This window comes from Anabrus simplex, chromosome 1 (genome assembly GCF_040414725.1).
Source record: "Anabrus simplex isolate iqAnaSimp1 chromosome 1, ASM4041472v1, whole genome shotgun sequence".
NCBI lineage: Eukaryota > Metazoa > Arthropoda > Insecta > Orthoptera > Tettigoniidae > Anabrus > Anabrus simplex.
The window spans coordinates 962,824,637-962,852,328 of NC_090265.1; the positions used below are offsets into that span (position 1 = coordinate 962,824,637).

At 37.9% G+C, this 27,692-nt stretch overlaps 1 protein-coding gene across 1 annotated transcript in view; it reads left to right on the forward strand.

The window, feature by feature from the left end:
• LOC136857637 (DNA-dependent protein kinase catalytic subunit) overlaps positions 1–27,692 on the forward strand; it is an 873,484-nt gene that overhangs the window by 668,692 nt on the left and 177,100 nt on the right. The window contains exon 40 of the mRNA XM_067136445.2: positions 8,208–8,364. Within this exon, the coding sequence (XP_066992546.2) occupies positions 8,208–8,364 (157 nt within the window). The remainder of the gene's footprint in view (positions 1–8,207; positions 8,365–27,692) is intronic.

Below are 27,692 nucleotides of genomic sequence, written 5' to 3' on the forward strand. Positions count from 1 at the left end.
ATACTCTGAAGAAGTTTAAGGTGAAGTACCGCTCTAAAGTTAATCTTTGGCCTAAAGTAAATATCTACAGGTTTTTGGAATGACCTAGGACCCTTGGCAGCAAAGAAGACAAAGTCAAGAACCACTGATAGAACCCAGCAAAATATCGTGCCTATCAATTTCAGCCCAGAATAATATGAAAAAGAGGTAAAAACATACCAGGTACAAATCCCCTTTTCCTTCCAGTATGAACATTAACTAGTCATCCTCCCTTATAATCACTCCTTCAACATCATGCCCAGATTTCTTTTTTTTACTCTAGGAGTATGTGGGTAACCCCTTCTTGAAATTTTTTACTACTCTTTGGACTGAAGTGAAACCATACTGTAATAATACACATAAGCAAATACAGTAGAAACTCGATAATTCAAAATCGGTTAATTCAAATTCTTACCTATTTCGAAGAAGCTCTCGTTCTCGGAAACATGAGGTATGGTTTTTCATGTTATTTAAATCGTTTAATTCAAAATACAGATAATTTGTCATTCGAAGAACAATGTTGGTCCCATTACCGAAATTCAGACTTTTAATTCGAAACTGGTTTTACATTTTTTTTAAATAGTATTTTACAGAGTAATATAAATTCAAAATTTATCCACGTCATGATAGACTACGTCTTCCGCAACATGCAGATGTAGCTTTTCGCACTTTCACTCACTTCAGTGCGTCTACAGTGCTCTTCATATTTGCTAAGTTCGAGTGGAATCGTAATTCTTTTGTATTCGCATTTTAAGTAATGCCACAACATCACGTAGCAGATAGTGTGAACTTTGTAATTGACACCAAAAATAGATTTTCAGCCCTGAGCGAAGTAAGCAATATACAAGGACTTATCCGTATGGGAAGCAGTCAAATGTATAGCGCAAAATCCGTTTCGAGAAGCTGCAAAGTTAGGCCTAAAATCCCACACAGTGCACTGGCGAAAGTGTCAAAGATTCTTATATTTGGTGACAGCCAGGCAAGGGGAATTGCGGAGAAAAGAACAATGAAGATATTGCAGTATCGGCCGTCATCTATACTGGGGCCCCAATCAAGAAGGTATTGGAAAACACGGAACAGGCAGCTAGATATCTCGGAAGTCGTGATGCAGTAGTGATCATCGGTGGGACGAACAACATAGCTCACAACGACGCTAAGAATGTACTTTCTAAACTTAAATGTACACTAGGTAAGCTGACTCACACTAACATCTTTGTAGTGAACGTGCCCCACAGGCATGATTTGATTAGAGACTCGTGTGTGAACATTGAAGTGGACAAAGTTAATACAGATATGGTTAAAATTTGTAAACAGTTTTGTAATACACAGGTAATTGATAGGAGCAGTTTCGAGAGACACTGTTACACAAAGCATGGCCTTCATCTAAACAATTCAGGTAAACAAAAGATAGCAAATATTGCTCTAGATTTTATTAATCTTAAGATATGTACTGTAAAAAAGGCAACTCCCTTGAGTTATAATACTGACCAGGAAAACTAGTAGAAAGAGCCAGCTGTACTTCAAGCTGGCTCAGTCAACTAGAAAATGAAACTCAGGAAAGTAAGGAACTTCAAGTTACCCAATTGCAACAGTCAAGTTTTAGGGAGGAAGGGGGTCTGAGATTGCTCTTGGTAAACTGTTAGAGTGTAGTAAATAAACAAGTAAAATTCGGTACATTGATGGAATCTTATAGACTGATGTAGTGATAGGAGTGGAATCGTGGTTGAGAGAAGGGGTGGGTAATAGAGAAGTATTTCCAGAAGGGTACACAGTCTATCGTAGAGACTGAGGAGATAAAAAGGGAGGGGGGGTGTTTATTCTGGTGAAGGAAACTTACTGTTCACATGAATGGTTTACCGACGAAAGAGATGAAATATTAGGAATAAAATTACTTTGTGATAATATGAAGGAGGTGGGAATTATAGGAACATACAGGCCTGGAAGAGAGGAAAGACACATGGAAATATTTGAAAAAAATAATAGATTATACTCATAAAAACTATAATAATGATATAGTAATAATTGGGGGAGATCTAAACTTGCCTGAAGTTGAATGGAATGGAGCTGCAAGTGAAGCCCATGAACAGAAACTGGCAAATAAGTTAATTTGGGAGGGAGGATTTACACAAGTAGTGCAAGAACCGACTCGTGTCAATAACTTACTAGATGTATTCTTGGTTAAACCATGGGAAATTGTTGATAAAACTGAGGTAATTGAAGGAATAGGTGACCATAAGGCTGTAATAATGGATGTAGGACTGGTATCAAAAAGGCTTAATAAGAGGGTCACACAAGACAAGAAATTGTAGGACTTACCTTAAATCACAATTCAGTTGTTGGATAAGTGAAGGGAGTAATGTGGATACACTTTGGGCTAAATTTAAAGGAATCATCTGGGAAGGAGAGAAGAGATTTGTACCTGTTAAGAAGGGTAAAATGACCTCAGACCCTGTTTATTATACAAGGGAAATAAGAAAATTAAAAAGAAAATATAGAATAGTAAACAGGAAAATCAAAGATGGTAGAGGGAGTAGAGAAACTAGAAAACAGCTAATGAGGGAACTGAATAGAGTGAAAAAGGAAGCAAAAGAGAATTATATGAATGGCATACTTCAAGAGGGTAATGACCACAAAGGGAAATGGAAAAAGCTGTATTCATATATCAGGAATCAAAAAAGAAAAAGGAATACAAATTCCTACAATGGTGGGAGAATGGGGTGAACATTATTTAACAGATAAAGTGAAACCTCGATTCTCCGTTTTTCGAGGGACCATGAAAATAAAACGTACAATACGGGAAAACGGAAAATCCGGGAATGAATGAAAACCATCAACAATTTGGCTAAACATCACAAAAATGAAATATGTATAATTATAATCTTGCAAAACTCCTAAACCAAACCAAACTACAGCCCCAGTGGGACTTTGCCTGCCAAGCGACCGCTGCTCAGCCCGAAGGACTCCAGATTACGAGGTGCGCATGGTCAGTGCGACGAATCCTCTCGGCCGGTATTCCTGGCTCTGTAGATCGGGGTCGCCATCTCACCATTAGATAGCTCCACAATTAAAGGTAATCGCGTAGGCTGAGTGGACCTGGAACCAGACTTATATCCAGGTAAAATTGTCTGACCTGGTCGCAATCGAACCCGGGCCTCTGGATGAGAGGCGGGCATGTTAGACCACGAAACCGCATTAATTACCGGTATGCGAGTTCAAAATCTCGATACTTTATATTCAGTTTTACAGGGGAATCTTCGTCAGTTTCCCGTGAAAACTTCTTTCAGTTCAGCGACTTTGATTAGACTAGCCAAACTCTTCGAAAAATCTAATAACGCCAAGCCAAACGACAATCGACCATAAGTAGTTTTTAATTCTCTCATCTAATAAAATAAAGCACATTAGATACGAAAGCACCCAAAATGAATGTGAAATCCGTTCATTTCTTAATCTTTCATTGTAATTTGGTCTCCGGTATACTGTTCGTAGTCAGTTTCTGAAAATCTCGTACCGCGCAAATTAGGCCTACGTCGACTTTTAAAGGTTATGTTGAACTCGAAAACATGGTTTCGAATATAAGTATCGATTCTTAAAAGTTCTCGAATGCATTATATTCAATTCTGCGCGTCACAATCCAACCAAATTGGAAAGATAAAAGAAATATCAAAACTTCAGAAGTTACGGTTATTCGTGACCTTGAGGTCATCTGGAAAGCGCGCTCGCTGCACATGTCAGTGCGAGTTTGAAATTATACCAACCATTTAAAATGTAACGTGCGCAAATAAAACGACTGCGGTTTTTGGTATTTTAACACGAAAACGTAAAATTCCCAGTCTTACATTAGGACCTAAACAGTAATAAGCAATTCCAAGACCTCCCATGGCTTTCTTTTTTTAAATTACATTTAGGTGCAACATGTGTTTTGGTCTCGCTAACATAATCATGTACGATAATATCAAAAATACTGAATTTGTGTTAAGAAGCAGTTTCGATTCCTGCCTGAAAGCCCAGTTATTCTGCAGTGCCCTGAGCAAAGTGCCAAAAACCTCTTCGGCAGTACGATCGAAAAAAGTAAAAATATAAACATCTAACCCTGGACGTAATATGGACGTTTTATAAGTGCGAACATTTGACGAAACTCGTTCCGTCTTCAAGCAGAGCTGTCGAAATGCGCCGTGTCTCCTTGCAATTGTTGTTGCCACTCTCTGCTTTATGATTTTCCGAGATTCTCTAAACAATACCACCCGAATGCGATGCTAAGATGGTCCCTTATGCAAGTTCACCGCCGATCGCTTTTCCAGTACCGGTACAGTACTTGCTTTAATTATCGCAGTGACGGGGCGTTAACGCCAAGATCCATAAATATGCCATAGCCGTCCTTTTGTGAGATACGGTTTATTAAAAAACGATTGATCGAGGATTTAACGTTGATGGGACTGGAATTTCTGGACGGTTGATCCGGGAAATCGTTTCTTCGAGGAACGGATAATGCGGGACTATTACAACGTGATTTAATTACGATGCTCGCGGGACCACGTAATTTGAACGCATATTCCGGGAAAACGTATTTTCCGGGAACGGATAATCGAGGTTCCACTGTACTGAGAAAGCAAACCTATTTAGTAGGGAATTCAGAGATTCAGTAGATGATTGTCAGGAGTTGGAAACCAAAACAGAAGATACAGAGGGAGAGACACAGAGGGAAACGAGAAGCTTCTCATTCACAAATGAAGATATTTTCAGAGAAATCCAACTGCTTCAGCAAGGAAAAGCAGCAGGAAGTGATCAAATTACTGGGGAGGTGTTAAAGACAATGGGGTGGTACATAGTGCCTTATTTGAAATTTCTCTTTGACTATGTTATAAATAATAGTGTAATGCCAAAGGAATGGAAGGAATCTATAATAATACCAATTTATAAAGGAAAGGGTGATAAAAGGAAACCAGAAAACTGCAGAGCAAATATCCTGACCAGTATAGTTTGTAAAATACTGGAGAGTTTAATATCAAAGTACATCAGAGGGATATGTGATGATAAAAATTGGTTCATGAGGAGCCAGTATGGATTTAGAAAGAAATTTTCTAGTGAGGCACAACTGGTGGGATTTCAGCAGGACATATCAGATCAATTGGATTCAGGAGGTCAGTTAGATTGCATAGCCATAGATCTTTCCAAAGCCTTTGATAGAGTGGAACATGGAATATTATTAAAGAAATTGGAGGGAATAGGATTGGACGTACGGGTTACACGTTGGATAAAAACATTTCTAAATTCAAGGGTTCAGAAAGTCAAAGTAGGAAATAATGTATCTCAGGAAGAGAAAGTTTGGAAGGGAATTGCACAGGGTAGTATAATCGGCCCGTTACTTTTCTTAATATACGTAAATGATTTAGGGAATAATATAACATAAAAAATCAGATTGTATGCAGATGACATAATTGTTTATAGGGAAATAAATAACATTGAGGATTGTTCAGAATTACAAAGGGACCTTGAGAGTATCCAGCAATGGGTTGAAGAGAATAATATGAAGGTTAATGGATACAAATCAACTGTTACAACATTTACAAACAGGAGTTTTAAAACTGAATTTGAATATACTTTAGATGAGGTAGTTATCCCAAAAGATGGTAAGTGCAAATACTTAGGTGTGAGATTTGAAAGTAATTTGCACTGGAAGGGTCATGTGGATGACATTGTTAGGAATGCATACAGATCATTACATGTCATAAAGCGGCTACTTAAAGGATGCAACAAAAAATTAAAAGAGAAAAGTTACTTAAAGATGGTTCGTCCATTATTGGAATATGCAAACAATGTTTGAGATCCTCGCCAAGATTACATAATAAAAGAAATAGATGGTGTGCAGAGGAAAGCAGCAAGATTTGCAACAGGGGATTTCAGGAGAAAGAGTAGTGTATCAGAAATGTTAAAGGAACTTGGGTGGGAAACTTTAAGTAAGAGAAGGGAGAAAACTAGACTTATAGGATTATATAGAGCCTATACAGGAGAAGAAGCATGGGGAGATATCCATGAGGAGAGGCTTCAGTTGGAAAATAATTATATTGGCAGGACTGACCACAAATATAAAATTAGAAGGAATTTTAGCAGAAGCAATTGGGGTAAATTTTCATTCATTGGGAAGGGTGCGAAGGAGGGAACAGTTTACCAGGGGTAGTGTTTGATCCTTTTCCAAAACCTGTACAGATATTCAAGAAGAGAATAAACAGCAACAGAGAAAATAAATGAAATGTTAGAGGGCATTCGACCAGTGCAGGTTAATGTAAATAAAAAATGTGTGTGAATAAATTAATTCCATCCCCTCGTCTAAGGAGTTTGGACAGCCAAAGTAGGGGACTGCCTGTAGGGGTGAAGTACAGTGGGGACTTCGAGGGCCCTGGGACTGCTACAGTAGCTGTGAAGGCCCTTCAGGAACTCTGAAAATTGGTGGCAAAAGGGGCTATGGTTAAGACGCAGCAGGTCGTTATGCTACTTAGGTTCCAGAATGGGTAAAAAATAAATAAATAAATGCAATATAAATTTTAATCTTATACCAATTGTATAGTATCATTTGAAGTAATTCCACATACTGTATATGAGTTGACTATATTTGTAAGTAGTACAGGAGATATTATAAGTAGAATTTTGTAATCAATATAAATTTATTCAGGATGAGCTGTGTGTTTAATAGAAAAAACTGTTAGCGTAAATTGTATAATATTGTATTTTGGGAAAATTTTCTTCTCTTGTTAATCTAAAATTTAGTGCTTGACAATAATGTATTTTAGTGTACCATTTGCCACCGAGGTAGACACCTCATTTGCAAATAACGAGATTTTGATTTTATTTGATTTGATTTGATTTGATTTAATTTGATTTGATTTGATTTGATATTGAAATTGTTTGTTTGACAGCCTGAAAAGCTTTTAAGTTACAATACTTATTATTGCTGTTGACAGTCTTTGTATTGTAAAAAAGTTCAGAATTGTTGTTACTAGCTATAAAAACAATGTTAAATTTCTGTTGTTTTCTTTGTATTTTTTTATGTTTGTGATTTGATATAATTTATTGTTGTTTTAAGTGAAAGTGACAAAGTCCTTCTTCGACTTGGGTTCCTTAATTAGTGTCAAGTAATGTGTTGGTTTTTAATTTTATTAATGATCTTGTCAACATCATTTCTGCTGTAACCATTGTTAACAGCTAATCCGGCATCTCTGAAAACCGTAAACAGTAGTTAGTTGGGCGTAAAGCCAATAATATTATAAATTTGGCTCACGGCTGGTTCAGATTGTTGCCTCATCTGGCTTTGTTGTTTGTCAACCACAGCTAATGGATAATATTTGTGATGAGCTGTACTTCATATGCTCTGAAACACTTGAAAATATGGTTTTAGAATGGTTCACTCTCTATTTTCAAGGTCACTACTAAATTCCTTGCTGTTGGATTATATCCTAGCTCTCTTTAAATTCAAAAATAGGGTAATATGCTGGCCGTGTGAATTGTTAAAGATTTTAAAATTCAGGATGTACTCTAGTCAGTGCCCTATTTAATTCTATGGCAGTCTTGTCCCTGGGTGTTAAATAGTTATGCGTTCGTGGTTTATATTTGGAATAAAGGAATTAGTTTATCTTTGTTGAATTTCCTAAAACGTAGTTCTTTACTGTTCATAAACATTTAAGATTGTTGCAGACTGCATCTACAGTATTTCTTCTCTTAAATGCCCCTGCAGGCTTCTTTTTGGTTTCCCTTTGAAATATTTATGACCTAGAAATATTAAGCCTTACTGAGGTAAATCTGTCTGATCTCTCTATAACTTAATTATTCTCTCACTGAATTATTGACGTTCACTGTTGGTCCAGTGCCTGCGCTGTGCATTCTGCTTTCCCGGGTGAAGATCGGGACTATGTATGAGAATTTCCTTTTTATATTCTCTAGCCAGGATGTTCCATCACCATCATAACAATTTGGATTTTTAATTGCTTTTGCAATTTGTGAAATTTTATAACTTGTAACCATAGGGCACTGACAAAAGGCGTTTATATCTGACCGAAGAATATGACTTCAGATGGCACTCTTGCTTTGAAACTCTTCTTGCAGCTTTTGCTACTTTCTTGTTCTTAGAATGTTTTCTATGATCTTATTTTTTTTTTTAATGATAAATAAAACATGTGATATTTGTGTCTGTTGTACAGAAATCACTTTGCAACACAGCTGAAGGAGAAGCTTGGATATGAACCACCTTGTCTGGAAAGTGCAGAGTCTGAAATGCAGCTTGCTATGATTGATGTTTCATTGGGCCAATGTAACTTTCATGTTGCTCGGAAATATCTGACCTTGGGCAAGCAGAAGGTAGATAGTATATTTGATTACATTTCTTGTTAAACTTGTTCTGTTACCAAATCATATCATATATTGTATTCTATTTCTTAATTAAACGTCATCTGTTAGGTTGTCAGCCCAGAGGCGGGTTGTATCCTCGTACAGCACCACCAGATGATGTGCTATGATGGGGACCACAAAAACTAATGGCAGCACCAAAATGAGTAGTAGATAAGATGAAGCGTAAGACAGTTTGCCATTGATTTCCTCACTGGGTCAGGCTGTGCTTTTGCTACTCAACTGACCATTCAACACATTTCATAACACCCAGATGCTGTAGTTATGCTCCAAAAATCATTACTCTGCACCACCCATATCTCAGCAGCTTCTATATTTTCACAGGCATGGATGAAAGCTACATTTTGCAATAGCCGATGCCATAGTATTGAAAACGTTTCTTTATTCATATATGGTAAATGATAAAAGAAAATTTAATACAATAATATGGACAAGTTTCTTGTATCTTAATTTCATGTAATGCCATTTCCCTGAATTCCTGCATATTGTACATAGGATTGTTTTTCAACTACTATTAAATTATTCTTTGATTTTTGGAATGGTAATTCAGTAATACTTCGAGGAAGAATGTTGAAGAATTGCAAACTCAGATATTCAAAAATGATTTGCTATTTTTTGCAGTCCAACATAAGGATTGTCAGGTTGATAGGGGTAATTTTGTTGTGGAAATGAATGTCCAACATAGTGCTAACTTGTTCATGGAAATTATTCATAGCCTTTAATAGTCCGTCATAAACACTCCCATTTATTAGTGGGAATATTAAGATCTTTAAATTATGTTTCAAAATTGGCATCTAGAGCTTTTCCACATGATAACCAAACAATTTGAGACACTTTCTTCCAATTATACCAAATTTACTCTACAATATCAATCACTGCTCAGGATGTCCTTAAAATTAAACACAGATATTCCTTCAAGTGCCCATGTAGAGCATCTTTTCAGCAAATGCAAAAGATGTACTTCCCCCATGTGGTTGGGGCTTAGCAATGAGAATTTTTAGAATTAAATTATTTTGTAAGGTGAATGGCAATTTTTTGAAATGCTAAAATGCAAATTAATTTTGAAACTGTTAAGGTACATCATGTTTAGGCGCACTTAATGATAATAGCCATTTAATGTCTCTATATTTTAAAAGGGAAAACAAAACACAAATTAAAGTATGGTAATATCCTTTTCTTTCTAACCTTTGGTATCATTCCAGCTCTATCTGAACAAATTTTCAATGATTTCTTTAAGACTGGCATTCTGTAAAGTGACTGTAATTTTACTGAATTAATAGTGTACCTCCACAATCCTCTATTTGCAACTAAGTCAGTGGCTTTGGTTTTTTTTTTTCCATACCTCTTTTGCATCCCAGTAACTACTTTTACATTTTTTTTTTTTTTTTGTGCAGGAGTTCTGTAAGGTGCAGTAAATATACTGACACAAGATTGGCGTATTTGAACACCTTCAAATACCATTGGAAAGAACCCACGCTCTACCGTACGAGGCATTCATTAGAATTGCTTTATAAATGTGCCAATTAATGAAATAAATGTTCCTGAAATTGATGACACAATTGTACAGAGAGAGGGGAGATTCTTAAGGAAAGAAAGAGAGAATTTTGTGTGACAATTATTAATGTAAAAGTGTCCATTTGACTTGTTGATTTGTATACAGTGATAGATCATCATCAATTTGAGACATTCACTCTCTGGTAAATATAACAGGTATTTTTCGAGTGCATCAATTTTGCCAATTATGGATTTTTTAGTAGTTGAAGAGACCACTTCTAGAACCACTAGCTCTGTCCCAAGGCTGATACATCAAATCTACCGTAGTTCCTTGTTATTGTGTAGTCTGGCAGTTATATCTTCTTTGATTTTCTTGTTCTTTTTTACAATCTCTGTTACCAGGTTCATGCCTTCTTCGCTGATGTTCAAAGTGTTCTTTTTCGTCAACAATATGTTATCTCACTGGTAGGTCAAATGCTGCATATACTTTTTTTGCTTTTGTTGCCCCCCCGATAGCATTTTCCATCCTTCAGTTGAAAATACATCAGTTGCTTTAGAATGCATGTGGACAATGCGGCCAACCTATCAAATTTTATGTTTAATTCTTACCTTAATCTTCATGATACTGACTCCTTCCAAAATACTATTTGTTCCATTTTAAGTATTCCTGGGGGGTATTTACCAGATATTTAAATCTCTTCTGTGTTCCAGGTTTAGCATCCATAGGCAAGTACTGAAATCAATATTGAATTGTAAACAGATACCTTTGTCTGAACACTAAAGAAATGGTTGTTGTAGATGCTTTTGAGGAAACTACCGAACACCAATCTTGTGCACTGAGACAATATTCTTAACATTTGCTTAGAGTCGGCTGTCATGGTAAGGAAAGTGTTTTTTGTGCAGGATTTTTTATTTGCTCCTAGTGGTTTAACGTTGCACTAATGAATCAAAGGTTTTGAGCTACACAATGATGGGAAATAGCTAGGATTGGGAAGGTAGTGGCCGTGGAGGTTCTTCCCTTTGACTGTGTTGGAAGGAGCTCTCTTGGTGTGGTTTGCTGCAGGTTAGTAAAGAACTTGTGTTTTGTTAATGTAAGTTCTAAGCCAGTATTGGAAGTGCTTGTTTCAAAACAACTTGTAAATCTTCCTCTGTATTGGCTAGAACAACACTGTTTTCATGTATTTGAGCTGATAACTGAGGTGATAGATTATAAGACTGTCTGAATTTCATGCTATATTTGACACATCAGTAGTCAGCTTGCTGCTTGTAATTCTACATAATCAAATTACGAGAGAAAATGGTTTGCTAATTTTGTTTTCACAAAGACGCACACAAAATGCTGTCAGTTGGTACACTTATTTATTTCGCTTTAACTTCACATAAACATACACGTAACTTAATCAACTGCTGTCACAAACAAAATACGCACATCAACAAACTGCCATCATTAACAAATGCCTTTCACTAAGCCACATAGAGATCGCAACCTTAAAACAATTAACTGCTTATAAGCAGGTCATAACACGTGGTCACAAGTATAACTCCTTTTGTTAAACCTTAACTCCATCTAAACAGTAACTCATCTCTACCATCAAGACCATCTCCTTATATTTGTGTCTGGCGAGGCTTCTAGAAAGATACATTTTCTTGTAAATTATAGAGTGCTTAAGTTCCTGATATAATGTACAGAATATTCTACACAGTTCTCGTCTACCCAGTACCATTCTGGATGTTACAGTGTGTTTCACAATTCTGTAGTGGATTACAAATCATATATACAGGTAATAATAAATTATATACATGTTTTTACATAAACTAAACTCATATAAATATCTATGTACAACAAATGTTTCATGACATAACCTCACAAATAATGTGGTCATAAAATAATACTGATACTAATATGTGGATGTACATCACAAGTCATAATAGTAATAATCATAATCGTAAAATAATAATAATAATAATAATAATAATAATAATAATAATAATAATAATAATAATAATAATAATAATAATTTGAGCTTGATAGTTGCATTATTTACCCATGGGTGAGAGAATATTGTTTTCTAGTTATGTCAATTTATCACATTTGCATCAATATCCCCCTATAACTTGAAAACAGTTTCCACAGTCTGTCACACTCTTCAACTTTGCCTTGGTCGTAGATTGTATCTTCTTTCTTCCTCGACGTTGCTGGGTGTGCTCTTCTCCTCTTGACTGGATCGTGCCATGTCAGGGGTCAGGGTTGCATCGCTGCCAGCCTCTTCCTCGATGATAGTCGATGCATTCTCCTCATGACCAGCCTGATCTGCGCCATCAGTAGCCTCTCCTTCACGTGGACCAGTGGCAGTACCATGCTTACTCTGTATGCACAGCGGTTGGGTTGACACAAGTGCAATATCAGGTATAACTTGAAAACAATATTCTCTCACCCATGTATAACTAATGCAGATATCGAGCTCGAATTATTATTATTATTATTATTATTATTATTATTATTATTATTATTATTATTATTATTATTATTATTATTATTATTATTATTATTATTATTATTATTATTATTATTATTATTCTTTTATGACCACATAGGATCACTTTAGTCAGTCCGTCGTTCAGGTCTCTTTGAAGGGATTGTTCGGGCTTTGTGGTCCTCCCAGTACTTCTTCAGACGCTCCAATCTTCGTACCCTTTCCTCAGTTAAACATATGCATGTAGTTGGTTTGTTTTGTGTAAGGGTAAAGCGGAGGTTTGTATTCTTGAGTTTTGTATTCAATTTTATCTTATTGTGGTGTCTTCTGTAAGGCCTATTTCCTTCAGATCCTCTCTTACTTCTCTGATCCATTTACATCCTGTTGTGATATTTTTTGAGACGAGATTGTGTTGTACTAGTTGTTTCAGAAGTCTCGAATCCTGCATCCTCATGACATGTCCAAAGAATCCCAGTCTCCTCTTATGCATAGTATCTGTAATGGGTTGTAGCTCTTTGTACACGACTTCGCTAGGTATTATCCGCCACTGTCCATCTTTCTGGTATTTTTTGTTGGTGCAGGTTCTTCCAATCCTCCTTTCAATTTTCTGAAGTCTGTTAGTCTTGGATTGTTTATTCAGGTAAAAATGTGTTTCTGCTGTATAGGTAGCTTCCGGTTTTATAACTGTGTTGTAGTGTTTTATTTTTGCATTTATTGATAGACATTTATTTTTGTAGATATCCCATGTTAATTCTTGTGCTTTCGCTAATCTATTTGTTCTTGTTTGGATGGAGATTTTTCATTTAGGAATTGTATTATTGTTCCTCCAAGATATTTAAATTGAGTTACTATTTTGATTTTATTACCATTTATGGTAACTTCTTTTAGTTGTGTTGGTTTTGGGGCATAATTTCTGTTTTTTCAAATGATATTTTGAGGCCAGTTTTATTTGCAATGTTTTGAAGTTCTGATATCTGGGTTTTTGCTTCTTTTATGTCCACTGCTAGTAATGGTAAATTGTCAGCAAAACCGAGGCAATTTGTTTTGATTTTTCGGCCAATCTTTATTTTGGGGCGACATTTCCTAAACCATTCCCTCATTACCATTTCTAGAGCACAATTAAATAATAGTGGTGAGAGCCCATCTCCCTGCCATAGTCCAGTTTTAATTTCAAATGTCTGTGATGTTTCACCCCTAAACTTCACTTTTGATTTGGTGTTGGTGAGAATCAATTTTATCATGTTTATTAATTTGGGGTGTAGTCCAAGGTATCTTAAAATTTTGAACAGAGATTCTCTATGGATGCAATCATAAGCTTTCTTGAAATCTACAAATGTTATCAGCATATCTCTATTTCTTCTGCTGTTATAGTCCATTATCAACTTAAGACTCATGATCTGATCAGGACAGCTCCTCCAGGGTCTGAAACCTCTTTGATATTCTCCTAGTTCTTTCTCAAGTTGTAAACTTATCCTATTAAGGATGATTATTGAAAATATTTTGTATGTTATGTCAGGCAGCAAGATTCCCCTGTAGTTATTAGGGTCAGTTTTGTCTCCTTTTTTGTGCAGTGGGTGAATGAGGGCTGCTGTCCATTGTTCTGGTAGTTCTTCTCTAATCCAGAAAGAGACAAGTTGTTGATGGAGGACAACTTTTGCTGATGTTCCTGCATATTTCCAGATTTCCATAAAGGTCTGATCTTCTCCTGGCGCTTTGTAGTTTTTTAATTTATTCAGAGCTTGGTAGACTTCCTTTATTGTGGGGGGGATTGATGTTCTCGGGTGGTGTTTTTATCGGGGTGTTGGTATCCAAATGAAGGAGTTCTGTAGGTTCCTCACAATTTAAAAGCTTGTTGAAATATTTAGCCAGAATTTCTGCATTGTCTTTATTGTTATGAGCCAGCTTACCATTTTCATCCTTCATCAGTAGGGTCAGGGGTTCATATTTTTGGAGCTGCTTTCTGAAGATTTTGTAGTAGTCCCTTGATTGAGTTTTATTGAATTGTTCTTCAATTAACTGCAGTGTGTCCTTATGATGTTGTCTTTTTATTCTTCTTAAGACTTGGGCAGTTTCTTTTCTCTGTTTTACAAGATTTTGATAGGATATTTCTGTTTTTTGGGACTGATGTAATAGCCATGCGTGATGTCTTTTCTCCACTGTTTCATCACATACACTGTTCCACCCTTGGTGTTTTTTACGTGGTTTAATTGGAGCCAGGTCTTCTGCAATTTGTTTAAGGTTGTGTACTAAGTCTTCAAGTTTATCTGTGTTTTTTTATTTTTTCAGTTGCTTTCTGGTAATTTTTGTTGTTGATTAGCTGGGTAGGATCTATTTTTCTTTTAGTTTTAAGAGCTTGCTTTTGCTGTCTCCTCTGGGGAGTGAGTTTAATTTTAATTTTAACTGCTTAGTGATCTGAACCTGTGTCTATTCTTCGGAGGACTTTGGCATTATAGATTTCTTTGTGGTGGTATTTGTCCATTCAGATGTGATCCAGTTGCCATTCTCCTTTAGTGTAGTCAGGGTGTTTCCATGTTTTGAGTTTTTGAGGTTTCCTCTTAAATCATATAGATTTTGAGACTAAATTATGGTTTCTACACATGTCAGCTAGTCTCTCTCAATTTTTATTTGTTTTCTTGTGTGCTGGCCATTTTCCAATGATGTCACAGTATTTTCTTTCTCTGCCTAGTTGAGCGTTGAAGTTGTATGTATGGCTGTGAAGTATTACATCATATTAGTATTTGTATTATTACAATACGATCGCGTTGTGTGTGAGGTTATGTCATTAAGTATTAGTGCTATTATTTACGTAGTTGAATGATCGTATTGTGAGTGAGGTTATGAAACATGTGCTGTACATCGATATTCATATGAGTTCAGTTAATGTAAATACCTGTAAATTAATTTATTCTTACCTGTATAATTTGTAATCCATAATTGTGAAACACACTGTAACTTCCAGAATGGTATAGACACTAGAACAATTGAGAATATTCTATACATTGTAATCTTTGTATTGGATGCTCTGGAATATTCAAGAAGGTCGTTTCTTTTGTAACGTATATTTTTGGAAATCTGGCTGGATATATATAAAGAGACGATCGTGACGGTGAAGTTAGTTACTGTTGAGTTACTGAAGTTGTGATTTGGAAGCACATGGCTGACATGCCGAGTTAAGGCAGTCTCCAAGTTGAATTGATCGGTAGTCCTCTGTTTTCAACTGTGTCTCAAAGTGTAACCTCTGTGGTATTCGGTGTCAGTTGTCAAGTGTTTAAAGATGGCAGCTTTGTTGATATTCTACAAGTGAAGTGTTTTTGTTTCACAATACTGTGATTAAGGTTGTGTGTGTGTCAATTTGTGTATATATGCGAATAAAATTCACTGTACCAACTGATAGCATATTGTGTGCGTCTGTGTTGCTACGTTATTTCAATTTTAACGTTAGGGTAACTCGCTGCAAATCCAATGCATGGACCTTGACAGGAGGCTTGGTCTTTAGTAATTAAACCCCATGGCCCAGCTGCTTATCCACCTTGATGGGACCAACCCTGAGGTGCGAGACCTGTGTGAAACCCTCCAGTCTTATTACTGACCGGGTGGTTACATCGCAGTTCTTGTTGGCCTGGTAGGAAGATCTGGGTCTCTTCAACTTCTTGAGCCTTGGCCTGGGTAAGGGATCTCTTCATGGCCAAAGCTTGCTTCTCCTTGATATCGTGGTGCTGCCGCTACTGCTGCTGCTGCCACTCTGCTAAGGGTACAGCTGCATGATCTCCCAATCCCCGGTCTGTATAGTTGTCGACCAAGGAACAGCTCCGCTGGGGAATAGTCCGTGACACGGTTGATGCATCGTCGCAGGGCATAATGTGACTGCTGTATCTGACGGTCCCACAGTCGATGTTCTTTGTCTATTATGTGGACCCATAGCATCCTTTTTAGTTCCTGGTTCCATTGGATTGGCCCTTGGGTTGTACATTGGGTTGGTCCAGTGCTCCACACCCCATTCTGTCATCATTTGCTGCCACTTCCTTCACGTGAACTGAATCCCATTGTCTGACAGAATGCACCGTGGATAACCGTAGTGGCTGAATACCTCATCTTGTAGAAGACTGGTGATGCATCCCGCCGTGGCTTTTGGTATCGGAAAGGCCTCAATCCATCTTGTGAAGAGTTTGGTGATCACTAGGAGTCCTGCTTTACCCCGTGATGTTCTAGGGTAAGGACCCATCAAGTCTAGGGTTATGACCTCCCAAGGGCATTGCGGCCGTCTTCTTCGCTGACTGGAATCTGCTTTCCTGTTGCTCGCCTTGGTGCAGGCACAGATGTAGCACCCATTCACATAGTCCAGGATGTCTTTCCGCATGTTGACCCAGAAGAATCTTCATCGGATAGACTGATACGTCTCTTTGCCTCCTGGATGTCCGGCTTCAGTGCTGTCATGGAACTTCTCGAAGATGTCCATTGTGTGCTGTCTGGGGATCACCACTACTGCAGGCATGTCAGAGAGGCGAGATCTGTACATCAAGAGTCTTCCATCAGCCCAGAAGTTCCTGTAGCACATATAGAATTCCCTCGGGACGAGTCCACTATCATTGTTCTGTCTCCTAATCCACTGCGTCATGGCTCTACAGGGCTTGTCTTGTTCTTGCCACTGTTTGATTACTCCCAGATCAAGTTCCTTCTTGATGGTCATAAGGACAGGTTCCTTAGGCTGACTCGGGTGTTTTCGTGGGAACTCCCTCTCAACAATGGTGTTCCTAGCTTCAGGTTCCATTGCCGGGTGCCTAGATAAGCTGTCTGCTCCTTTGTTCGCCGGTCCTGGGACTTGACACACATCAAATTCAAATTCTGCGACAAACAGCCCATCACATCAATTTAGATTTTGAACCAGAGACCGAGTTCAACCATTTGAGAGCGGTGTTAATGGTGTAGAGCTGGAATTTCCTTCCCTCCATGTAGCCTCTAAATTTGCCCAAGGCCCACACCACGGCTAGGTCTTCCTTCTCGGCAGTGCAGTAGCGTTGTTTGGTGGGAGATAGCTTCCTGCTGGCATACTCGATGATGTCCCTTCCACCGTCACTCCTCTACTGGAATAACAGTGCCCCTAAGCCGGAGTCACTGGTGTCCATCTGCAGGCACATCTTCCATTGAGGGTCGGGATGGGCTAGACCGGGAGCGTTGCATATCGCAGCCTTAACGCCGTGGAATGCTGCCTCTTCGTTGCTGGTCCATCGGAACGGGCGGTTGTTAGGTAGTAGATCGGTGAGTGGTGTTGCCTTCTTTTCAAAGTGTGGCACAAAGCCGTTATACCATCCACACAAGCCGAGGAACTGACGTACATGCCGCTTGGTCCGCGGACGTTCAGCTTCTTCGATAGCTTGATTCTTCTCCGCTTGCCTTTCTAGGCCTTCAGAGGTTAGGACATGGCCAAGATATTCTGCGCTGGACTGGGCGAAGTGGCACTTCTCCAGTTGGCACGTCAGTCCAGGATTCTTCAGTCGTTCCAGCACTTTCCTCAGATGTACAAGGTGTTCTTGAAAATTCTTGCTGTGAATTAAAATGTCGTCAAGATACACTTGGCAAAAATCTCCAACATATCCTAATAATACCTTATCCATCAGTCACATGAAGGTGGCAGGAGCATTTCCAATCCAAAGGGCATTACTGCAAACTGGTACAATCCTCTCGGTGTCATGAAGGCAGTCAGTGGTCTAGAACTTTCCTCGACCTCCACTTGACAATATCCGAAGTTGAGATCCAGCTTGCTGAAAATCCTAGACCTACTTGTTTCAGTGAGTCTTTCAGGTCAGGCATGGTCTTCTCGTTTAACCTGCAGAAGTCCATGCATAGTCAATTATCCCCATTCTTCTTCGGTAGGATGATAGGTGAAACCCAACAGAATGTATAGAGTTCAATGAGACCTTGCCCTTCCATCCCTTGAATCTTCTGGATGATGAAGTTGCGCTTATCCTGGTTGAGGATGTGGACTTTGCTTGATGGGTCAGGAAGCGCTGCATTCAATGGTGTGCGTTACCGTGGTAGTCCATCCTATTTTATTGGTGATGCCTTCTGGAAAGTCCTTTGAGGTGTGTCTTAGCTCCTCTTCTTCATTCGGTTGAAGATGTGTTAACTGGATATCTCCCAGGTCTACGTCGACTTCTGTATCCTTGCGAGTCCGGAGATTTCCATCATGCCAGGTGACCCTCAGACGTCTTGTCTTTTCCCAAAAAGACTTCATGAACTGCATAATCTAGGATCACCTTGTATTCCACCAGAATGTCCTGACCTAATATGTTGTCAGGTATCAGGTTCTGATTCACTGCATCGTCAGTTACGATAGGCATGCTCATACATTTAGCGGTTAGATTAGTTTATCCTTGGAAGGAATAGGTTATCCTGTCTGCTGCTCCCACTACCCTTCCGAGGTGGTGAGACTTCATAGGCGGTAGTAATCTGGCAACAGTCCTGTTGACAAATGAATGGCTTGCTTGGCTGTCGAGTATGGCTGAAAAATTCTTGTTGCCAATCCTTGAGACAATAGCTGGGCGAGGTTGGCCTATTCTACTTACTATCTGGCCAATCCCTCTCCTACTTGACCAGGGTTGCTTATCCGATGTCTGGATTGGCACTTGTTCTTCATGTGTCCTGTTCTTCCACACTGGTAGCAGTTCCTAACTGTGCTGGTCTCTTCCGTAGCTTTGCTCTTGTGTTCCTCCTCCAGCTGTTTGATGATTCTGCATAGATCATCAAAGGATCTCGGTTGTGATGCTTTCACTAGGGGTCAAATCTTATCGTGGAGTAGCTCTGTGATGTCTAGTAAGATCTCGTTTTTGTTTCGTTCCGGGTGCAGACACTTCAAGAGTTGGTACTTCTGTGGGACGAAGGCGCTAGCTCTCATGCCATTGGGTTGTGCCTCAGTCAGTAGCTTCCTTTTCACGGAGCTCTTCACCTCTTCGGAATTAAACCTAGCGAGGGATTCCCTCTTGAAGTCCGTGTAGTTTAAATGGAGATCCTTCAAGTTATTCCACCGGGCGAGTTGGCCGTGCGCGTAGAGGCGCGCGGCTGTGAGCTTGCATCCGGGAGATAGTAGGTTCGAATCCCACTATCGGCAGCCCTGAAAATGGTTTTCCGTGGTTTCCCATTTTCACACCAGGCAAATGCTGGGGCTGTACCTTAATTAAGGCCATGGCCGCTTCCTTCCAACTCCTAGGCCTTTCCTATCCCATCGTCGCCATAAGACCTATCTGTGTCGGTGCGACGTAAAGCCCCTGAAATAAGCACAAGTTATTCCAACAAGTTGTGGCTTCCCCCTTTAATCACGGTGTGATGAGTTGCATGAAGATGTCTTCTGGTAGACTTTTAAATGATATTTGTTCATGGCGTCAACCTCTGTAGATCTTTTACCACTACTTTCACCATATGGTAGGAACCTGTGTGTAAGTGGAATTGCGGAAGTGTAGAGTGTTGAATGTGTGGAAAAGAATGTTAAGGACGACACAAGTACCCACTCCCCAGGGCAGGGATATTAATCATTTACAATTAAAAACCCTGCACCTGGCCGGGAATCGAATCCGTGTCCGCCGGATGACAGACAGTTGCGTTGCCCCCTACACCGCGGGACCGGACCCTCTGGTAGATTAGTCCTTCCTAACAGATTGATCGATCCCCCGATGAAGCTAGTCGGGTTCTCTTCCAGTCACCCATGCAATTCCGGAAGGCTCTGTATAATCACCTTCGGATCTTGTTGTACTGTATTGCCAGTTAGGTTTGAGGAGGTTAGAGGTGTGGTGAAACGTTCTCTTTGATTTAATCTATCTGCTAGTGCTTGAAGGATGTTTTCCCTTATATTCTGCATATCTCCCTTGATGGTCGAAAACCGGTTTTCTAACCTTCCTTCAACAGCAGAAATATGGCTCCCAAAGTTTCCCTCAACGGAGAGATACGGCTTCCAAAATTTCCCTCAACTGTAGAAATCCTCCCCTCAACCTGTTGCTTTATGCTGGAAATCTGGATTTCCACCTCCTCCTTGAGGTTCGAGATATCCCCTTCCAGATGGCTTACCCTACCATCGATCTGTTCAACCTGTCCCAGGTTTGACCTGATGTCGAATATCGGCTGCGTTAATGGATTGGTGATGTCGCTAATTCACAATGAAATTTTGTCATCTACAGTTGAAATTTTCAATTCTAGGCCCAGTTCAACTTTGTAAACCTGCTTGTACACTTGTGAAATTTGTCCGGTTAAAACTGAGTTAGCTTGAGAAATTTTGTCATTTACTTCTGAAATTTGATCTGCAATCTGTTCTGTTAGGCCAGAATTGACGTCTGAAATTTTATCTGAAAGTTTGTCATTTACGTCTGAAATTCATTTAATGCCTGCATCATGGTCATTAAGTTAGAACACATTTTGGGAATATTTAACTCATCTTTAGATGTTTCGTCTGGATCTTCTTTGACTTCAATAAAATATGTTTCGGGTTCTTCTCCTTTTTCAGCGAGATCTTCCCGCAATTGCGTCTGCAGCGATTTCTTCTTCCCGTTTGTCGGGAGATTTCTCTTGATGAATTTGTCTTTGAGCTGTTTCACCGACATATTTTCTAGTATCACTTGCATTTTGATCTATTTCACGCTACACTCGTATTAACTTGTAACTTCTTACGTCTTGTCCCACGGTTGCCAATGTTGTTTCCACAAAGACGCACTCAAAATACTGTCAGTTGGTACACTTATTTATTTCACCTTAACTTCACATAAACATATGCTTAACCTAATCAACTGTTGTCACAAACAAAATACATCAATAAACCACCATCATTAACAAAAATAATGCTTATTACTAAGCCACACGGAGATTGCAACCTTAAAACAATTGACTACTTACAAGCATGTAATAAACGTGGTCACAAGTATAACTCCTTTTGTTAAACCGTAACTCCAACTAAACAGCAACCCGTCCCTACTATCAAGACCACCTCTTTACATTTGTGCCTGGCCAGTCTTCTAGAAAGATACACTTTCTCATAAATTCTAGAGTGCTTAAGGCCCAGATATAATGTACAGAATATTCTACACAGTTCTTGTCTACCCAGTACCATTCTGGATGTTACAGTGTGTTTCACAATTCTGTAGTGGATTACAAATCATATATACAGGTAGAGGTTCTTACATTAACTAAGCTCATATAAATATCATACAACAAATGTTTCATGACATAACCTCACAAATAATGCAATTGTAAACTAATAATGATACTAATTAGTGGATGTACATCACAAGTCATAATAGTAATAATCATAATCGTAAAATAATAATAATAAAATAATAATAATTTGAACTTGATACTTGCATTATTTACCCATGGGTGAGAGAATATTGTTTTCAAGTTATGTCATTTTGAATCACTTGCATCACTAATAGAGAAAGAAACACATTGAACTTACCCTGTGCACTTGTGCAGCACACTTTCAAATAATTTCACACTAGCTGAGCTGAGTGACTCGGACAGCAGAAGTGCTGGTTTTCTAAGCCCAAATTGACAGATTCAGTTCTGGTTCAATCTGGTGGTATTTGAAGTTACTCAAGTATGCCAGACTCATGATGGTACATTAACTGGCAGGACAAAATTCTAGTACCTTGGAATCTCTGAAAACCATAGAAGTAGTTAGTGAGGTGCAAAACCTTTATTATTATTATTATTATTATTATTATTATTATTATTATTATTATTATTATTATTATTATTATTATTATTATTATTATTATTATTATTATTATTATTATTATTATTATTATTATTATTATTATTATTATTATTATTATTATTATTATTATTATTATTATTATTATTATTATTATTATTATTATTATTATTATTATTATTATTATTATTATTATTATTATTATTATTATTATTATTATTATTATTATTATTATTATTATTATTATTATTATTATTATTATTATTATTATTATTATTATTATTATTATTATTATTATTATTATTATTATTATTATTATTATTATTATTATTATTATTATTATTATTATTATTATTATTATTATTATTATTATTATTATTATTATTATTATTATTATTATTATTATTATTATTATTATTATTTTGAAAGCAAACTGCCATTACAATCACCCTTTTATATTGATTTACACTCTACTGATAAATGTCCAAATTTATTGCATCTGAAGTTTTTCGGACCCTTATCCTTATGCCTACAATTTGTTGACTTGTGGCCTGCTTCCCCACAATTAAAACATCTTTGATATCTCTGTTTTTTTGGTTTTTTTCCTACAGCTGTCGTACACTTGTTTCTTGAATCAGATTTCAAACCACCCTCTTTCTTGAAAACTTTTGTGTTTCTTCTGTCAACAGTGCATTCATAGTGTCGTAGCTTTTCCTTAAAATCTCTCTCAACTACTGGCTTACACTGCTTATCCTCACGCAACGCGGCCGGTTGGAATACGCTTGGATAGCAGTCACAGATTGATTGATGTACCTCCTGTTCCCTGCCTTGTCAAGCCACCAAGTGGGGTACCTCCGTGAATAATATGACGACCGGAAATAATCCTGGATCTGCACACTGGTCCGAAGAAAAACTCTGAACCTTTGATTTATCGGAGGCTCTCCCTGTCCATTGTTGGCTTGTATCCAGAATCAGTCGTCGTTTACATGGATGGTTTGAGGGCAGAAACAAAAGTGGGCTGTGCATTTGTTGTTGATAACGATAGGTTACTTTTTTCATTCCTGGAAACCTGTAGTGTTTATACAGCAGAGCTCTGTGCTATCTGTGAAACTCTGCGGTACACACTGTCCGATAAGCGCCAACACTTTCTGCTGTGTACTGACTCCTTGAGCTCGCTACAGTCTATTGATACCTGTTTTTCTCGGTACCCTCTGGTGCAGCTGATCCAGGACCTGCTGGCCAGGTGTTTGGATGCCGGCACCAGAATCACGTTTATGTGGCTCCCAAGCCACATGGGTGTAGAGAGAAACGAGTTAGCAGATAAGGTTGCCAAGGAGGCAGTTACATTGCCCCCATTGCCATACAAGGTTCCAGTGAGTGATTTTCGCTCTCTGCTGAGACATTTGGTTATGTCGCATTGGGAGGGCACGCCGCTTAGAGATAAGCTGAGAGCGATAAAAGGTACATTGAAGGTATGGGGGACTTCCCTTCAGGCTTCTTGGAGAGAAGCAGTGGTAATATGTCATCTTCAGTTCGGTCACGGTATAATAACACACTCCTATTTACTGAAAGGTGAACCCCGTCTGGTGTGTACTTGCGGCGATCATCTTACCGTGGTATACATGATTACGGAGTGCGTTAACCTGGTCAATCTACGCCATAATAAAAAACTCCCGGGTTCCATCTCCCTCATCCTGCGACGAGCAGTCAGCAGACCTTGTCATCCATTTCATGAGGGATAGTGGTCTTTTTTCTCGTGTAATAACGTCCATGTATTAGTGTATGTCTCTTAACTGCGATTTTATTCCATTGACTCTATTTTATTTCATGTTTGCGTATTTAAATGTGTTATTTTAACTTCTCACTTGAATTATATATATACCTCTGTACTTCCATTTTCACCTGTATTTTCTATAATTTTATTAGAAAATATGGCATTGCGAATTAGAACCACTGATTGTTTTAATCTCATCATTTTTCGTCACCATTTTTTAAAAATTCTAGTTAGTGGATACATTTTAAAATTTTAATTATCATGTCATTATGCTCCATCTCGTACCATTAGAACCTAGCTTTTAGGCACCTGTAAACAACAAACATCATCATCCTTAAATTCTCTAAAAATTCCTAGCCCCATATAAAATCATTTTATTACCAGAATCATTTTCTGTGCCATCTAAAAATAATGTATTGTATTAGGAAATCATCTACCTCCCCTTTATAAGCAATCTTCTTCCTTTTTATGCCTATTCAGAAATCTGTGTAATTTCGCACTGTTCATCTTGATATCAAACTCTTCAATCAATGACTTTTTTAATTTTCTGCTCGTTGTTAAGCCAGTTTCATGTTGAATGAAGAGCTTTGCCAAACTAGACATTGATTTCTTAGCGAATGCCAACTTCTTCATGTTGTCCTTTTCCGTCAACATCATGTTTCCTCAAATGCTTGAACCCACTTTCTAACACGATAATGTCCCCTACCATCAAAGGTGCATATCGAATATTCAGTGTCCCAAAATATCAATGTGAATTCACAATCTGATTTTCTGCTTCTTGTCGATGTGAGATATTTCATGACTGAGTTATCTTCACTTTCACTATCTTTTGTAAAGGTTTCTGTTTTGTAAGTTCCTTTCTTCTTCCTTCTATCATATGCTTTTAGTTTATTCTTAGTTTTGAAGCCAAGACTGCAGTGAGTGCCTCTGAGAATTACAGTCTTCGTTTCCAAGCTATGATAAGGATTCTAATTTGATGAGATGCTACAAACTGCACGTCATCAGTTGTTCTTTGCTCCCTTGTGTCCCACGCACATTACATTACACATAGCAATTAAATCGCCATCAGAAATTTGCTCAAGGATGAACCTAACCTTATCGTCATATTCATTGGGAGACCGATGACCTTCGATGTTAGGTCCCTTAAAACAACAAGCAGCATCATCATCATCATCATTATCATATTCATTGGATTACACAGTACAGTATGAATTTCATTCCGTATTGATAGTTTTTCAATTACATCAATTCAAATGTAAACAGTCCTCCTTATTCTATACTTAGTAATATATTACATCTTTAAAGATGATACAGCTACATTATCCAAACATGTTTCAACCCATTTTTGAGTCCTCTTTAGTGGAAAATAAGTCGTGAAAACATATCACAATAAAACACTATTCTTAAATCATCTATCTAACAAGTGGCTTATTAAAATCTTTCAATGGTGTCCTGGTAACATATTATTGACACCTAATTAAAATCACTGGTCGTGAGATGTAATCTCTTGTCTTCTATATATATAAAACTTGATATGTAGATTAAAGTTATTCCATTTGTGAGTTGACTTCCGTCGTAAACTTTGTTATTGTTATCTATATCTGTGTACTGTTTATATCATCTGAGGTGCCGTCAGACGGGTTTCTACGTTACAGTATCTTCAATGGAAATGACCCAGTTCAAAGTATATATTGAAAAACATATATACCTAGTGTGATAAAACCTTTGTGTGAGTGAAAATGAATAACAAACTTGCATGTTCCACCTATCTGTCCGCAAAAGTCTTCACCATTAGTCGTGTTCTGCCGGGTGAGCTGTTGTCACTAGTAGTAGTGGGGAGTGACATCATATGGTGTAGTTTACAAATAATTGGAATAAATGTTTCTAATAGTATGTTTCTTTTTTCGCTAGTTTCATTTAAATTACTACAAGCTGTGTTCTTGTATTGGATGTTTATGTGGTTATTTTCTAGAATATTAACTAGCCTTTTTGCTCTGTACTTAAGGTTGTCAGATCTTGTTCTATTGTAGTATCTGTGGTTAGCATTTTTATGGTGTTCACTCATAGTTAAGAATTTGTTGTATTTTATAGCATTGCAGTGTTCTGCTTATCTCGTAAGAAAGTTCTGCTATTGGCTTTACGTCGCACCGATACGGATAGGTGTTATGGCAACGATGGGACAGGAAAGGACTGGAAAGGAAGTTGCCATGGCCTTAATTAAGGTACAGCCCCAGCATTTGCCTGGTGTGAAAATCGGAAACCACAGAAAACCATCTTCAGGGCTGCTGACAGTAGGATTCGAACCCACTATCTCCCGAATACTGGATACTGGCTGCACTTGAGAGACTGCAGCTATTGAGCTCAGTGCCTGTTTCACTAAGATAAGATGAATTACACATTTGGCACTCTAATTTATATACTCCAGCATTCATATCATTATTTGGACCCTAGATTTGAAAGAGGAGAATTAGGAGTAAAAGCTAGCATTAATGAAGCTATGCTTATGTCTCTCATGGACAGCATTATTAAATGCTAACGACAACCAATTGAGCGATGAAACCCACTTAGAGTGCTTAGCAGATTGATATGCAATTTGAGCAAATCAAAGATTTCAATTAACTCTGTCGATGTAATTTGGCCTCGGATAGTATGGGGTCATGGTTACATGAGAAACTAACAAATCAAAACAGAAATTACAGAACTGAACAGAGGTAAAAAGCTCTGGCATTGTCACTCACTAAAAATTGACAAGGTCCAAATTAAGCATATATCTGTTTCAAACAAGAGATAGTAGTATTAGCATTGGCCACACGCTTTGGGAATAGCCACGTAAAACATGAAAAGGCATCAACACACAAGTATGAAATGATGGCTGGTCCTTGACCTCGGTAAAGGACCAATGTAATCTATGAATAATCTCTCCATAGGACGAGAAGCTTGCTCAGATGACAACAGACCTACACGAGTATTAGGTACAGGTTTACTAATGTTACAATTTTTATAAGATTTGACAAGAGTACGGATTTCATAATCCATAGATTTCCAAATGAAATGCTTCCAGATTTTTTCTCTAGTTTTTGAAACACCGAGGTGACCACCAACTGGAGATTCATGAAAATATTTGAAAAGAACAGGAACTAGGTTAGATGGACTGACAATTTTGGGGTTTCTGCGACCACGAGCAGGACAACTCAGAAGACCATTCTTAAGAACATATGGTTTAACATGTTCACCAGATTTAAATAGGAATGTGATTACTGCATTTCTTTCTTTTAAGTATTGAATAGGTTGACCCTCCTTTTCAATTATTTAATTTTTAACATCAGATTTAATCCTGTCAATAATAGCCTTTAATTCTGCATCATCTTCCTGATGTTTGGAAATATCTTTGAAAAGAAAAGGCTAGTTAGTCGGAACGACATTCACAAAGGCTGAAACTTGGTTAGGAGAGGGATCTGCAGGCTCTGACTGAGGATCAGTACTGTCTGGATAGAATATTCTACTGACGCTATCAGCCATAATGTTTTCAGTGCCACAAATGTGACGAGCTTCGAACTGAAAAGCTGAGATGCGTACTGCCCAATGCGCCAGACGACCAGTCCGTCTTGGTTTGGCCAATACCCAAGTCAATGCCTGATTGTCAGTTTCAAGATCAAAAGGGAGGTGTTCAAGATACATTTAAACGTAAGAATTTCATAATGTTCCGTATTGAACTTAGTTCACAATTAAATTGAAATAAGGTATATAATGGTTCAACATTTTCAACACAAGTAGAAATAGAAATGTAATGTTACATTCCTAGTTGAATACAAGTGGTACCAGTTTCGACCACTGTTTCGGGTCATCA